General features: G+C 38.6%; 1 protein-coding gene across 7 annotated transcripts in view; it reads right to left on the bottom strand.

Annotated features, from left to right (window-relative positions):
- CNOT1 (CCR4-NOT transcription complex subunit 1) overlaps positions 1-13702 on the bottom strand; it is a 112607-nt gene that overhangs the window by 13627 nt on the left and 85278 nt on the right. For 4 of the 7 annotated variants that reach the window (XM_030924797.1, XM_030924800.1, XM_030924799.1 and 1 more), the window contains exons 26-40: positions 13380-13496; positions 13006-13116; positions 12500-12577; positions 12149-12326; positions 11206-11336; positions 9498-9794; positions 8339-8479; positions 8142-8246; positions 7410-7529; positions 5405-5596; positions 4421-4563; positions 3806-3914; positions 3538-3707; positions 2624-2876; positions 151-399 (exon numbers count right to left, since the gene is read on the bottom strand). In XM_030924797.1, the coding sequence (XP_030780657.1) occupies positions 151-399; positions 2624-2876; positions 3538-3707; positions 3806-3914; positions 4421-4563; positions 5405-5596; positions 7410-7529; positions 8142-8246; positions 8339-8479; positions 9498-9794; positions 11206-11336; positions 12149-12326; positions 12500-12577; positions 13006-13116; positions 13380-13496 (2394 nt within the window). The remainder of the gene's footprint in view (positions 1-150; positions 400-2623; positions 2877-3537; positions 3708-3805; positions 3915-4420; positions 4564-5404; positions 5597-7409; positions 7530-8141; positions 8247-8338; positions 8480-9497; positions 9795-11205; positions 11337-12148; positions 12327-12499; positions 12578-13005; positions 13117-13379; positions 13497-13702) is intronic. The other 3 variants (XM_030924801.1, XM_010378191.2, XM_010378193.2) reach the window with 1 other exon arrangement.

Here is a 13702-nt window from a genome sequence, read left to right as displayed (position 1 = left end):
AAGCTCCAGGCATCGTGGCTTATGCCTATATTCCCAGCTACTTGGGAGGCACTCCAGCCTGGGTGACAGAGTGAGACTCTCTCAAAAAAAAAAAAAAAAAAAAAATCCCACTGATGTAGACCAAGACTAAGGCAAGAAAGGATTTCAGACCTTGTTCAGCAGATTAATCTTTGTGACAGTGTTGGTGGCCTCCCCTGAGTGTTTCACGAGCAGTGCAATGAGTCGAACAAAGGCATCCAGGTTGTGATAGCACTTGGCTCGGATCATGGTGGGATTAGCAGCAGGATTGTGCTGCTGCTCAGCCTGAGCACGGTAACTGATTTCAACACACATTTCAGTACACAGACGAAAGAACCTTGTTATGAGATCATCGGTCTTCAGTATTCCTTGCTGGTGCATCTACCACAGGAACAAAAAATAAAGACACAATGAGATAACACACACAAATAAACCTGATATGCTTTTAATTTTCATGCTTAAGAGAGATTCTCATTTGTTCCTACTGTCATATTTCTAATTCTTACATTGTAATAAACGTATTATCAGAATTATTTTCCCATTAAGGTGCCATGACAGAATTCCTCCAGTTTTAAGTTTAATGTAGAACAGGGAAGATGGAAACTGACAGACAGATTATCATGGCAATTTTGAACAGTAGGTCCCCACCAAATAATTTGGAAAATTAACCATGCAAACAAAACCAACTGTTCGTATCTTTAAGTCATATTAAGACATCGTGGACTCCAAAAGAGGAGACTAAATTGCATATATTTTATTTCACACAGAATTTAAGGTAATTTACTTCTCAAGGATTTGAAGATAATTTCCTCAAACTAACTTAGTAACAAAGCTTTTAAAACTCCAACAAGCTACCCCCAGAAAAATCAATAATTTGTACAATAGGTAAGTACCAAATGGAAATACACACAAATCTGATCTAGATATTTTAATGTAATAAAATGTTATATTAAGTTAAAATAATATGGGAAACACAAGTTTATTTAAAAGAAAGGAAAAATTAGAAACTATATGACATATGAATTACAAGTGAAGCACAGCGGGAATGTTATTTGGCTAGTTCCCCTCACCCCTTTAAAACAAACAAACAAAAAAGACAACAGTGAAATACGCATTAAGGCTACAGAGGAAGAACAGGTCAGTACTTACTAAACAGAGAAACCAAGTTCAGAAAAAAAAACTTCAAGGTTACCTTGAAATTTTTGAAACAACTTAACTGTCCCTGATAAACAGTAAAGACAACTTAATTGGTTAGACTATGATAATACTGTACCCTACCAGGACAGAATGCCAGCATGGCAAAGGGACTTTGTCTACATTGGTATCTGTAAAACTAAAAGTGACTGAGGAATAAGGACAGAGTACTATGGTCAAGTAGGAGCACAAGAAGGAAAGAATTTTCAGAAGGATATAAAACAGCACAGAAAAGTATAATACACTATCGTTTTCAAGAGAAAGATGAAATGAGAGCAAATAAGCCAGCAGGAAGGGCTGAGACAGGTGCCACATCCATACCCATGAAATAGTAATGATCAGAAAGACCAATGGATTCCAATTTTTTCCATTCAAATTATAAATCAGACTATAAACATGCAGTAGTAACTTTTCAGTAGGGTATGCTTTGTAATTCCCTGGATTCTTTTAGGGGAGAAGTATACTCATATGATTTACTGAGTAACATTCATTTTGAAAAGTAAACCTAATTTCAAATAACTTCTAGAACTGAAGTCAGCTCTTCCACATTCAACTATCATTAATTTGAAAAGAGACCTAATTTGTAATCTTTCTTTAGCAATATACCTAAAACTTTTGAGTTCAGTCTGAAGAAATATAATGGTCAATCTGCAGAAATAAGCAGACAACTCACCCTGAAAAATTACAACAGTTCTAATATAGGAAATTCCAAGGTCAATTCAGGAAAAGTACCACTCTTGCCAAGTTATAATTAGGACACATGAACTTATTGTGTGATTCCCTCACAGTCACCGAAAGCAACCAGTGACAATCAAAAACAGAATGCTAAATGGTACTATGGCTCGGTTCTGACATTTTTCCTGTTCATCCTATTCACAAACATTCCTGCCAAATCTGATTTTCAGCTAGAAGCTTTGTTCCTAACACTTTTAAGTCAAAGTCCAATTTGTATCAAATCTAATGAAAACACTGGAAATTATTTTCCAAAGGAACATGTCACTATGTTTAGGTAGATACTTAAATTAGAAAATACAATAAAACATTCTACCATTTAAATAAGCATTTTTGTTTTGTCATTTTTTTTAATGTGGGCTATTGTGAGAATTTCACATATTTATTAGCCCACAGTCCCATCAGTGCTAGTAAAAATACACTTTGTAGTTTCATTATTCATTATCTGACCCATTGTACTTTGTAGCTGTGACAACTGAAATGGAATATAGAATCAACGGTGAGAGGGAATGTTGCCTTTATTGCTTAGTGATCAACCATGAGAAAACAGGTTGTAATTTAACCATACAATGATGACTGGGTTTGCATGAGTATGGAGGTAACTGTCTGACCACAGGTACGTAATACTGAGCTTTAATATTGGAGGCATCACACCCTACTTATGTTGAATAAAAAGCACCTTTCTTTCCAAAAGCTCTACCTGTCCAACAAACGCCGAGAAAGCTTTGGTACTGTCGCGGCCAGCTGCTGCTGAATGGTAGAGATTCACCCATTCCCTCAGAAGATACTCTGCCTTCTCCCTCAGGCCTGGAGGGTCATCATACTCTGAGGCTTGAGAGATCCCAGAATGCATCATAAAGTTTGGGCCTCCATGAGCACGATCAATCATTGCTTCATAGTTGGATCGCACTACTTCCATCAGCTGGGGCAATCTAGTACAATAAATCCAGGGTGAAAATCAGTCTACCTATAGCTGTGATTTTACATACATACAGATGTATAGTTTACTTATTTAACAGCAACCACAAGAGTGGTTTACCACTTCCACACTGAAACCAAACTATCCTTAGTCTCTTATCCACTTGCTCATGAGCACATAACATGCAAACGACTGCCCTCAGTTAAGCTACTTCTTGCCCAAAAAACGTGTTCATTTAAATGAAGCTGATGTTCAGAGTCAACAAATATTCACTGCTTGCCTAGTATGTACCATGCTTTCTTTACGTTACTTCTCTTGCTTTCTTTACGTTACTTCTCTGAGAAATTATTCCCATTTTCTATAAAGTATAGGTTTAAGGAGGGTGAGTCAATTTGCCTAAAATCAGAAATCTTTTAAGTGGCATGACCAGGGCTTAAACACAGGACTCTGACACTAAGTCTGGTACCGTATGTACTGCTCTGTGCCAAGAAGACTTGGCAGTCAATTAAGCATTCATACTTCAAGTGACAATATTGGCCCTTACCAAAGCTACCCACCCATATGTGGTTGGTAAAACAGTTGTAACAAGTAATGTTAGTAAGTCTGCACATTCATCCCTAAAGATATTAGGAGACTACTAAATGCACAGGGATCTCAAAGTGTTTCATCCTCACCCTTCTGGAGCATTGCCTCTGGAATGAGCATTAATCCTCATGAGGGTTTCAATGGTGTGGAACAGATCTGCCTCAGTAACATGAGCAACACTCCTTTCATCCACCAGCAGGATTTTTACTAACTGCATAGCGAATGCCACAGCCATGTAGTTTAAGCCATTCTCCATTGACTGGCAACACAGAAAACACAACGTTAAGAGGGAAAACACTTAAGAGCAAACATACTTCCCTGAGTCCTTTTGTCCTTGCAAGTAAATTCCTTCCATACCTGAGCTAGATGAAGATCATACTGCTGCATATTAACCAAATGATTGCGAATTAGCAGCTCCACAGCCTCCACATTATATTTATATTCATCCCGACATTCAATTAGGCACCTAGAAAAAGTTCAGTATCTTTACTCATATAGGCTTAACCATACTGTATAAAGTTCCCATTGTACTCAATGGAAATTTGCTCCAAATTAAGAATGTCTTGAGATTCAACTGTAAATCAGTATCCAAATTTAAAAACAGCCAGTAATGAAATAGAACAGATAGCCCAGGCTTTGCTTTCAAAACCTAGGATACAGAGGATTCCATTTAAGACATTAAAATACTTATACATGAATACTACTTCTGAGAAATCACTGAAACCTTTTAAAACAATGACCTACAATTTATTGCCCAAAACAAGGTACTGGTTTTCTATATCCAACATGGGGAGAAGGTAGAGACCAGATGGAAAACAACTACTTAACAATTCTCACCTCTCAGAAGTAGGAAGTCCAAGTGTCCCACCTACCTACTAGAAAAAAGGGAAACCCCTGGACATAAATAGTACTATCTATGTCAAAAGGCAGTTGAGATCCAATACTCACTACTTTTCGAAGATGGCTACTGACCTTGTGATCTGTTTGTTGCACCATGGAGACCCATATGCCCGGCCATCCTGCAGAGCTTTTAGTACCAAGAGGTGGCATTCCCTGTAGCGCAGCAGCAGGTCAGCATCAGCACCACTTGTGGCATCTAGTAAGCCCTCTACAGCCTATGGGAGAAAGAAAGTGTTCAGACCCATGGAAAATATGGTGCTTGGCCCAACTATCACAGCCAGAAACCAAATCATAATGCCAAGTACCAAATACCTTCCAAAGCCTCCCTGTCCTTTCCACTCTCCAAACATCCCCTTCAGTTGCCTATCACACACACTCTAAATTCTATCTGGTTTTAGTTCATTCTGTGCTCTTAATTGTCATAAAAGGCTCTGCTGTAGTTAAAACCCAGGGCTCCCTACCTACCCTGATCCAAATTCTTGGATCAACTTGTCCCTCAAAATCTAAAGGGCAGCTGGGCTCAGTGGCTCATGCCTATAATGTCAATGCTTTGGGAGGCTCAGGAGGGAAGGCCACTTGAGCCCAGGAGATTGAGAACAACCTGGGCAACAAAGCAAGACCTGTCTCTACAAAAAAAATTAAAAATTAGCTTGGCTTGGCAGTGCGCACCTGTAATCCCAGCTACTCTAGAAGGTAAAGTGGGAGGCTCACTTGAGTCCATGATCACGTCACTGCACTCAAGCCTGGGTGACAGAGAAAGACCCTGTCTTTTAAACACACACACACACACACACACACACAAGTGAAGGGCTTTTAAAGTTTCTTCAAATCACATCTCAGGAATATCTTTAAGAAAAAAATAAAGATTTCCAATTTTACCATTCAAAACTGCTACGACTACATTCTACATTGGAAAAAAAAAAAATCACCCACTTATAGAACTTGATTTATATTATGAAATCTTAAGCTTAACTGTATAAATATGTAGACAGTGGCGCAGGTCAATAAATGTTTACACACCTAGCATTTTCTAAAAGTAATAGCTTAAGAACCAACCTTTTGGAGCAATCCAAGAGCAGCTATGGCATCCCGAGAGTTCCGAGATAAAACTACAACCTCCAAGAGACTTCGAAGAGCCTGAGCTTGAGGGTTCATGGCCAAAGTTGGTGGGATGGCATGTAGATGCTGTTCCAGTTCTGTAATACACTTATCATAAATCTGAGCTACATCATCTGTTGCCCAAGCTTGCTGTTTTAGAGAAGGAAACAACCAACAAGAGACAAAAGAATGTTAAGGTTTTTTATTGACACATGTATCAAATAGAGGTCTATTAGTATGTTTACTCCCTTTTTCTTATTTTTACATTCAAACATAGAGGCCCTCTTCTTTTCCTTCTTCCTGAGCTATTCAGAATTAATACCATCAAGTGGGGTGGTACAAGGTGGCACAAAGGAAGAGGTGTTTCATTTGAGAGAGGAAAACCTGGCAGACAGCAGCATAATCAAGTGATAAAAGAGAGCATTAGTAATAACGGGACAGACTGAGGGCAGCACCACTTGCACCATTTACTAAGCCCTCTACATCCTAAGAAAGTGTTTCAAACCATGAAAAGTATAGTACTCAGTCCAACTGTCAAAGCCTGACAGGACAGAATAAGAATACAGCATTACTTCTGAGCTATTCCTATTTTTTAAAATGCATTATCTGAATCTAGCCATGAGAATACACTGGACAAATAAATCAAGCCATTTAGAAAATAATTAGCCTATAATCTTCAGAAGTGTTATGGTCATGAAAGATGAGGAAAAACTGAGTTACCTACACCAGCTAGAACTGAGGGAGACTTTAAAAATATGACAACTGAAGAAATGTGTGATTCTAAAACAAGTCTTTTACTATACATTATTGGGATACTTGGTGAAACTTAAATGAGGTCTATGAATTAGATGGAGTAAGGTATTAGTATTCATTTCTGACCTTAATGGTTCTGCCGTGGTCACACAGGAAAAAGGCTTTATAAGAAATACAAACCAGGCCGGGCGTGGTGGCTCAAGCCTGTAATCCCAGCACTTTGGGAGGCCGAGACGGGCGGATCATGAGGTCAGGAGATCGAGACCATCCTGGCTAACACGGTGAAACACCCCGTCTCTACTAAAAAATACAAAAAAATTAGCCGGGCGAGGTGGTGGGCGCCTGTAGTCCCAGCTACTCGGGAGGCTGAGGCAGGAGAATGGCGTGAACCCGGGAGGCGGAGCCTGCAGTGAGCTGAGATCCGGCCACAGCACTCCAGCCTGGGCGGCAGAGCGAGACTCCGTCTCAAACAAACAAAAAAAAAGAAATACAAACCAAAGGATTCAGGAGTGATAGGGCTATCAGGTCAGCAACTTACTCTCAACTGGTTCAGCGGGAAGATGTTTTTCCCTATATTTCCAAGTTTTCTGTAAACACCTCTGAAACTTTTAGAAAATTCTTTTATTTAAAAAATGGGAAGTCTGGGCATAATGGCTCAGGCCTGTAATCTTAGCACTTTAGGAGGCTGAGATGGGCGATCACTTGAGGTCAGGAATTTGAGTCTAGCCTGTGCAACATGGCAAAACCCCATCTTTATAAAAAATACAAAAATTAGCTGAGCAAGGTGGTGCACGCCTGTAGTCCTAGCTCCTCAGTAGGCTGAGATGGGAGGATCACTTCAGCCTGGGAGGTGGAGGCTGCAATGAGCTGAGATCACACCACTGCACTCCAGCCTGGGTGACAGAGAAAGACCCTGTCTCAAAAAAATAAATAATAAAATTTAAAAATAAAAACCCAAAAGTTATTATGTTACCATGCAAATTCCTCTAATTAGGCCAAACATTAAAGATAAATCACCCACACCCACGTCAATTTTTTCTTTAATCCCCTGTATGTCATACTTAATTGGACACAAAGAATACCTACAACTCAAAAACTATAGGTTCCCTGTAAATTATTCTCCCAGGAAGCAAGTCAAAAACATATATTAAACGTCAAAAACATTTAAATTAATTGGCAAAACACTCGATTTAATCTAAAACACATTTACCTTCATGGGCTGGGCTAAAAATCCTGTGGGCTGACTTAAGTCATTTGTAGGCAAGAAGCCAGGAACGTTGCGTGCAAACTCTTCGTAAACAGCCAACTGCTTTGGGTCCACACCACCAACCTTGAAAGAAGAAAATCTATTTTGACAGAATTCACTCAACCATCAAAATAAACTGTTTTGAAAGTGGAAAGTCTGCATGTGAGTAAGCTCAGGGACACAAGAGTCATTACAACATATAACAGTATGATTAAGAATACATGCACACTAACAAATGCAGTTCAGAAGAGGGCTTCTCATTTCCCTGAATCCTGCTAAGAGTCATCTCATTTATAAATTAACTGAGAGTTTCTCTTGGAAAGTACCTCACATGGGACGATGCCAGTGCAATTCTCCCTTAGAGTTGGTAAGTATTATCAGATTTATCCCTGTCTCATTGGGAACAATAAGCAACCATTAATGTGAGAAGCCCAAGGTGGGAAACATGAAAACTAGAAGGCACATGAACTCCTTACAGTAGCAGCATTTCAACAACTTTGGAGAAGCAAGGGAATGTAGAGCTATTTCCATACCTGCTCCACAGGCAGCCATTAAGTGAAATGCTATCAAGTTAAGATGTTTTCTCATAAACAACATTTAACCCTGCTGTCCTAGTCCCATTAAGGAGTTCAATCAACAAGAACATTAAAAATAAAACAAAGATAGGATAGGGAGAGGCACAGCCCCAATTCTCACTTTCAGCCTGATTTGCTCTGGCATCCGTTCGGCTTGATATGTTAAAACAACAGGATCACAGTATCTGCGTCCTTCTTGCCTAGCATGTTTTCTCAGCTCAAATTCCTGCAAACAAAAAAAGTCACTGAGGTTCCTGTTATAAGGCACTTCCCTAAATTAAAAAATAAAATCTTAAAAGGCAAATTCTAAACACTTACAGTTGCTAATCTCTTGTCCATCTCAGGGCCTGCTTTTTCTACTGCAGTCTTCTGAATAAAACAGCAAGCCAACTCACAATTGTCCTGAGCTAATTGAGCAGCTGCCTGATCCATCATTTCCCTTTGTTGTGGGGAAGCAGTCTATTAATGGAGGTCGGGGGGTGGGGGGAATAGAAGAAAAAAGACTTGAAAGTTGATGTGGACAGACAGGATAGTAGAAAATGCAGTGCATTTGGCAAATGCATTTTAAGTTCTGACTCTACTTATGAATCAGCTGTGATCTTGAAATAGTCTTAACAGCTTCCTCACTTTTAAGACAAAAATATCCTAGACACCTTATCAGTTTATGGTGAACATGTCTTAAAATCAGTAAAGCAGGCCAGACGTGCTGACTCACACCTGTAATCCCAGTATTTTGGGAGGCCGAGGCAGGTAGACCACTTGAGGCCAGGAGTTCGAGACCAGCCTAGCCAACATGGTGAAAGCACTTCTCTACTAAAAAAATACATAAATTAGCTGGGCGTGGTAGCACATGCCTGTAATCCCAGTTACTTGGGAGGCTGAAGCATGAGAATCAGTTGAACCTCAGAGGTTGAGGATGCAGTGAGCCAAGACTGCACCACTGCACTCTAGCCTAAGCTACAGAGTGAGATCCTGTCTCATGAAACAAACATTAAAAAATAAAAGGCAAAAACCCCAAAAAAATCAGTAAAGCAGTAAACAAATTATTAATCATGATATGTGAGACTCAAAACTAGTAAGTGAATTATTTGAAAAGTGTGTGCACATGCAACATCACTTTAAGTCATTTTATATCGGCCTTCTCAAACAGCTTTCATCCTTCCTGATTAACAGAAATGAGGATTGTTAGATTTCACATTTCCTTTTTAAATCTTAATTTATTTAAACCAACAAATATTTGGGTATCTACTATCTGTCAAACATTGTGTTGAGGATACAACAGCCAAAAAAAAAAAAGCACAGCCATGATGCTTTGCCTCACAGAATTACAATCTAAAATGATGGAAGATATCAAACAAATATAGTGATTATTAAGAATAAGTGGTAATGCCCAGTGCCATATACAGGCAAAGAAAAAAATTATTACAGACAAGCAGTAATATGTTCTGTGCCTATACCAAGGAAATAGCCAACTTACACGAAGGGCTGAGGCAAAACTGTTTTTTAGGTTGGTAGATATGCTCATGAGCAAAGGTTCCCTGCATGTAATCATAGCCATTCCAGCTGTCAAGTTACGCATCATGTGATGAGCTGCTATTCGCATTCGAGATTCCTCCGAATCCAGAGCAAAATCCTTCCTGACTATTTGCTCACAAGTAGTCATGGCAATCTTAATTGATCGATCAACCACAGGATGGACCAGCTCCTGGACAGCCCGTTCAATCGCCTGACGCACACACTGCTTCAACTGTGGATGGGCCTGAAACAAGGGAATCTGGGGGGTTGGGGAGGACAAAGTCAACACCTTGTTTAAATAAGACAATCCAATTCCTACTGGCAATCACACTCATGATTTTGTAAATCAAGGTTAACCAAAAACTACCAGTTTCTACTTAAAAGTTAACCAATGGAAAATCTGGGTAACAGAAACTGGGCTCCATACAGGGAAAAGTATTCAGTATACCCTATGATACACAATAATATATATATATGTCTTTTTTTAAAATCCAAGTTTAATGGACAAGCTGTTCATTATCATATGCATTAACTACTTAAAGACATACTGCTGGCTTATTTTAAATTTGTGGCTCAAGTGCTCTTAAAAGAAAGCAACTTCTCTATTAACTTGAAAAATGTAAAAAGAATCAAGTTTACAGAAAAAAGACTTCCTACAAAAACTATTAATATTAAAATTCATTCATCAGAATAGTGAGCATTTTACAGTACCCACTGAAATGTTTGGCTTCACTTGAAAGGCTGTTTCTAATCTTTTATTGTAGGCATAAATTATGCCCCAAAACTTACTTGGTCCCTTTAACTTGTTGAATTAAAAAAATAAACTAGTATTCTAAAGATGAATCGTAATTTTGGATCTAGGTGTCTCACTGCCTCTCACTCCACCCCTCAAAAACTAAGTGACATGTCTATTGGCAGCAGGGGGACAAAAGGTTAAAATGATTTCTCTGATACCCTTTCAATTCCTTTTAATAAAAAGCTCAATGTATTAATGTTACTCCTGTATTTGTGAATATTTTCAGTTTCTAAAAAGTAAGGACAATGAAAACTCCAGTCACCTGATTCTGGATTATATATTCTGTTAAGTAGAATAAAAGACTAAAGATAACAATACAATTTCCCCTTGAATGTACAAAGCAAATACTAAGTATAGGAAAAAGGATTGATGAGAGGTCATCTTACATGACCATATTTTATCAGACCTCCTTCCGGAACCCAGGCCACAACAACATAACTCAAAGTACTAAGTCCTACTTCAAGATCTTAGCCTAGAAATTTTACACACATGCACGATCAGCTCATTTCTAGCCTTCAGCTGGAAGAAATGGCTTACTGCAGAAGGCTAAAGTGACAAGACAAAGAAAATAAAAAGCTATGGTATACATTAAGCATCTTTTACTCTGTGTAAGGAATTCCTGGAGATTGTGATTTTATTGCCAGCTAAATTTTAGTATCATGGGTTTGGATACGAGGCAATAAAACCAACATCTAGTCACTCTATTTCTTAAGGGAAGAAGAAAAATCCCAACTGAACTACACAGCAGTTCTAGATCTCCATCCTCTCTGACAAACTCTACAACCTAGGAATCCAGAGGGAAGGGCAAAGAGCTGAAGAAAAGGTGACCAAACCACAAACTAGAAGCTGGGAGAATGGCGCAGTGTTTACTTACTGTTGGATTTAGAGTAATGTGTGGTGCCAGGCCTGCAAGGGAATAGACATTGATGTCATGGTAGCTGTACTGTGGCTGTGGTGGAACCGTGGCTGTACAAGTGGTGTTGGTAGCTGGTGTAGTAGAAGTTGCTAAATGTAAAGTAATAAAAAGAGATTTAAAAAGTACATTTGTTGACTTTACTATAAAATTAGCTTAATTTTATTAAGTGGCCATTATCTAATTAAACTAATTGGGGGAGGAGGGAAGGATGTAACAGGTCTTATTTTTCCCACCCTGAAAGGGAAATTCTGTTATAACAGATATACACGAAGCACGTTAAAAGTATGTCAGTGGCAGTGCCCCACAGCACAGAAATCAACTGAGCAGCCATGCCACATTCTCAGGCCCAAGTCCTACAAATTCAGTCTATATTAAGATGTCTGTTTTCAACCTAGCCTGTTCCTTGGATTATCTGGGGATTCTCAGCTGCTGAGGACTGAGAAAGAAAGAAAAGCTCAATTTATTCTAACCACAACTCCCAATCATTCAACACTCCTGCACCCTTCTCTCATCTTCTTCATGTAGTCAACAGTCCAATTCCCTTGGCAGATTGAGCAGGTCTAGCCATACCCAGATTTGAGGGGTTAACAGGCCATCATAGTATGCAGTTATTTCTGGAACTTCACACAACAGAGATAACCTGACCTAGCTAGGATATGAGAGGCAACTGATTAAATCACATTTAGTTAACAATATGCATGAACTGCCAGGATGGAATCTAAGATGGTAACACAAGGCGTAGTCATTACTTTTGCTTGATAATTAGAAGGCTCACCAAAATGCATACAAAGTTTCACCACTACGTTATGTGGGAAATTAGTTTCCTATATACGTGGACATGTACCATTTAAGAGAATATCCTGGCTAACAGGAGCCTTCCTTGACGACTTAGCACACTTACTTGTGGTTGTGATGGGAGGGAGTTCTTCTGGCTGCTTGACATCTTTCTTTGGAGCAGAGAGTTGCTCATCTAAATTCTTCAGGCGATCTTTATCCTTTAGGAGGTTTCCAGGTTTTAGCTCATTGATGTCTAATGCAAGGTTCTTGCAGAGAACCTCAATTTCAAACTTCAAGTTTAACTGCATAGTTCCAGAGTTGGATTAGAATTTTTAAAAGAAAATTTTAGTTTTATTCATAATATACTCTACTTTCAGTTACTACAGTACTTCCCCCAAAATACCCTGCCTTCACTGTAAGTTTTAATAATGTGAAGGCAAAGAATGTTCCAGAGGACAAGGAAGCAGTAAATTACCTTTAAGTCATGCTCCTGATGTAGCTCAGCTAATACATTCATAATTGCCATTGTCCAAGGGTTTGGTGGCCTAAAAACCTAAAGAAAAGCTATTATGTTAAGCTAGCCCAAAAGGTGCCCTTTAATTTGGATTATTTAAAACACTTCAACACAACATAACTTGGTGGGGGGGAGCAAAACAAACAAAAAACAAAAAACAAGGATTAAAAAAAAAAAACAAAAATAGTTAAACACTTATGCCTGTGTAGCCATAACAAAACCCCTAGCCTTCTCACCTATATCACATTTCAAAAACAAAACAAAACAAAACACCAAAAATCAAAGCCAACCATCACAATCTTTCCTATTTTACCCAGCCTCTCAAATTGGAAATCCAAGTGCCATAAAGGAAAACAGACTTAACTAGCTTTACCTCACAAGAACTAAGAATATAATCTCTTGACCTCATGCTAAAACAAAGCAATGCTTAGGAATTAGCCATAAATAAAATATTAAAATCTACTCACCACACTACGAATGCTAGATTCTAAGACTTTGGCAACAAAGGGCACCACGTAGAGCAATTCTTGTTGTCCTTTAACATAAGCCTCTAGCAGCAATGATTTCACATCCAAGTCCTAGAATAAGAAAAATACTTTCAAAAGCTGGGAATATACCCCCCAAAAGGGTATAACATAACCAAAGAAAAGTATTTTGCCAAGCTTATCCCCAAAACAGGAACCAACATAATGTCTAGTCCTTGCCTTACAAAAAGGGGTTAACAACTCAAAACATGGGCCAAAGTCTTATAAAACCCCAATAATCATTAAATAGCTCCAAACAGCCAATAATCATAATGTGCTGAAGATTCTCAATTTTTACACATTTAGCTGAAACTCACAGTGTGTAAGATGGGTTTGTTTTTAGCTAATGTGATCATTCCTAGCCAATGTCCCAAGTTCTTCAGCAAAGAACGATCTGAGAAATTGGCCGCAGCTTTATCTGAGGTCAGGAGCACCTGAAATAGTGTAAGATTAAGAAAGACATGAGTATGAGCTTATGAAAGAAAACTCAACTAAGTATTTGAGAATTCCATTATCCTAAAGACAAGTCATCATTTCTAAGAACAGGCCCCAAAGTACAATTACTCCGTATATCATTATCAATATCATTTTGCTGTGTTCATGATTCAACAGTGCCATTTTTACCTTTAAGAAGTCTTTT

The sequence above is a fragment of the Rhinopithecus roxellana genome, chromosome 20, assembly GCF_007565055.1.
Source record: "Rhinopithecus roxellana isolate Shanxi Qingling chromosome 20, ASM756505v1, whole genome shotgun sequence".
NCBI lineage: Eukaryota > Metazoa > Chordata > Mammalia > Primates > Cercopithecidae > Rhinopithecus > Rhinopithecus roxellana.
This window is presented reverse-complemented; position numbering and strand designations above follow the sequence as displayed.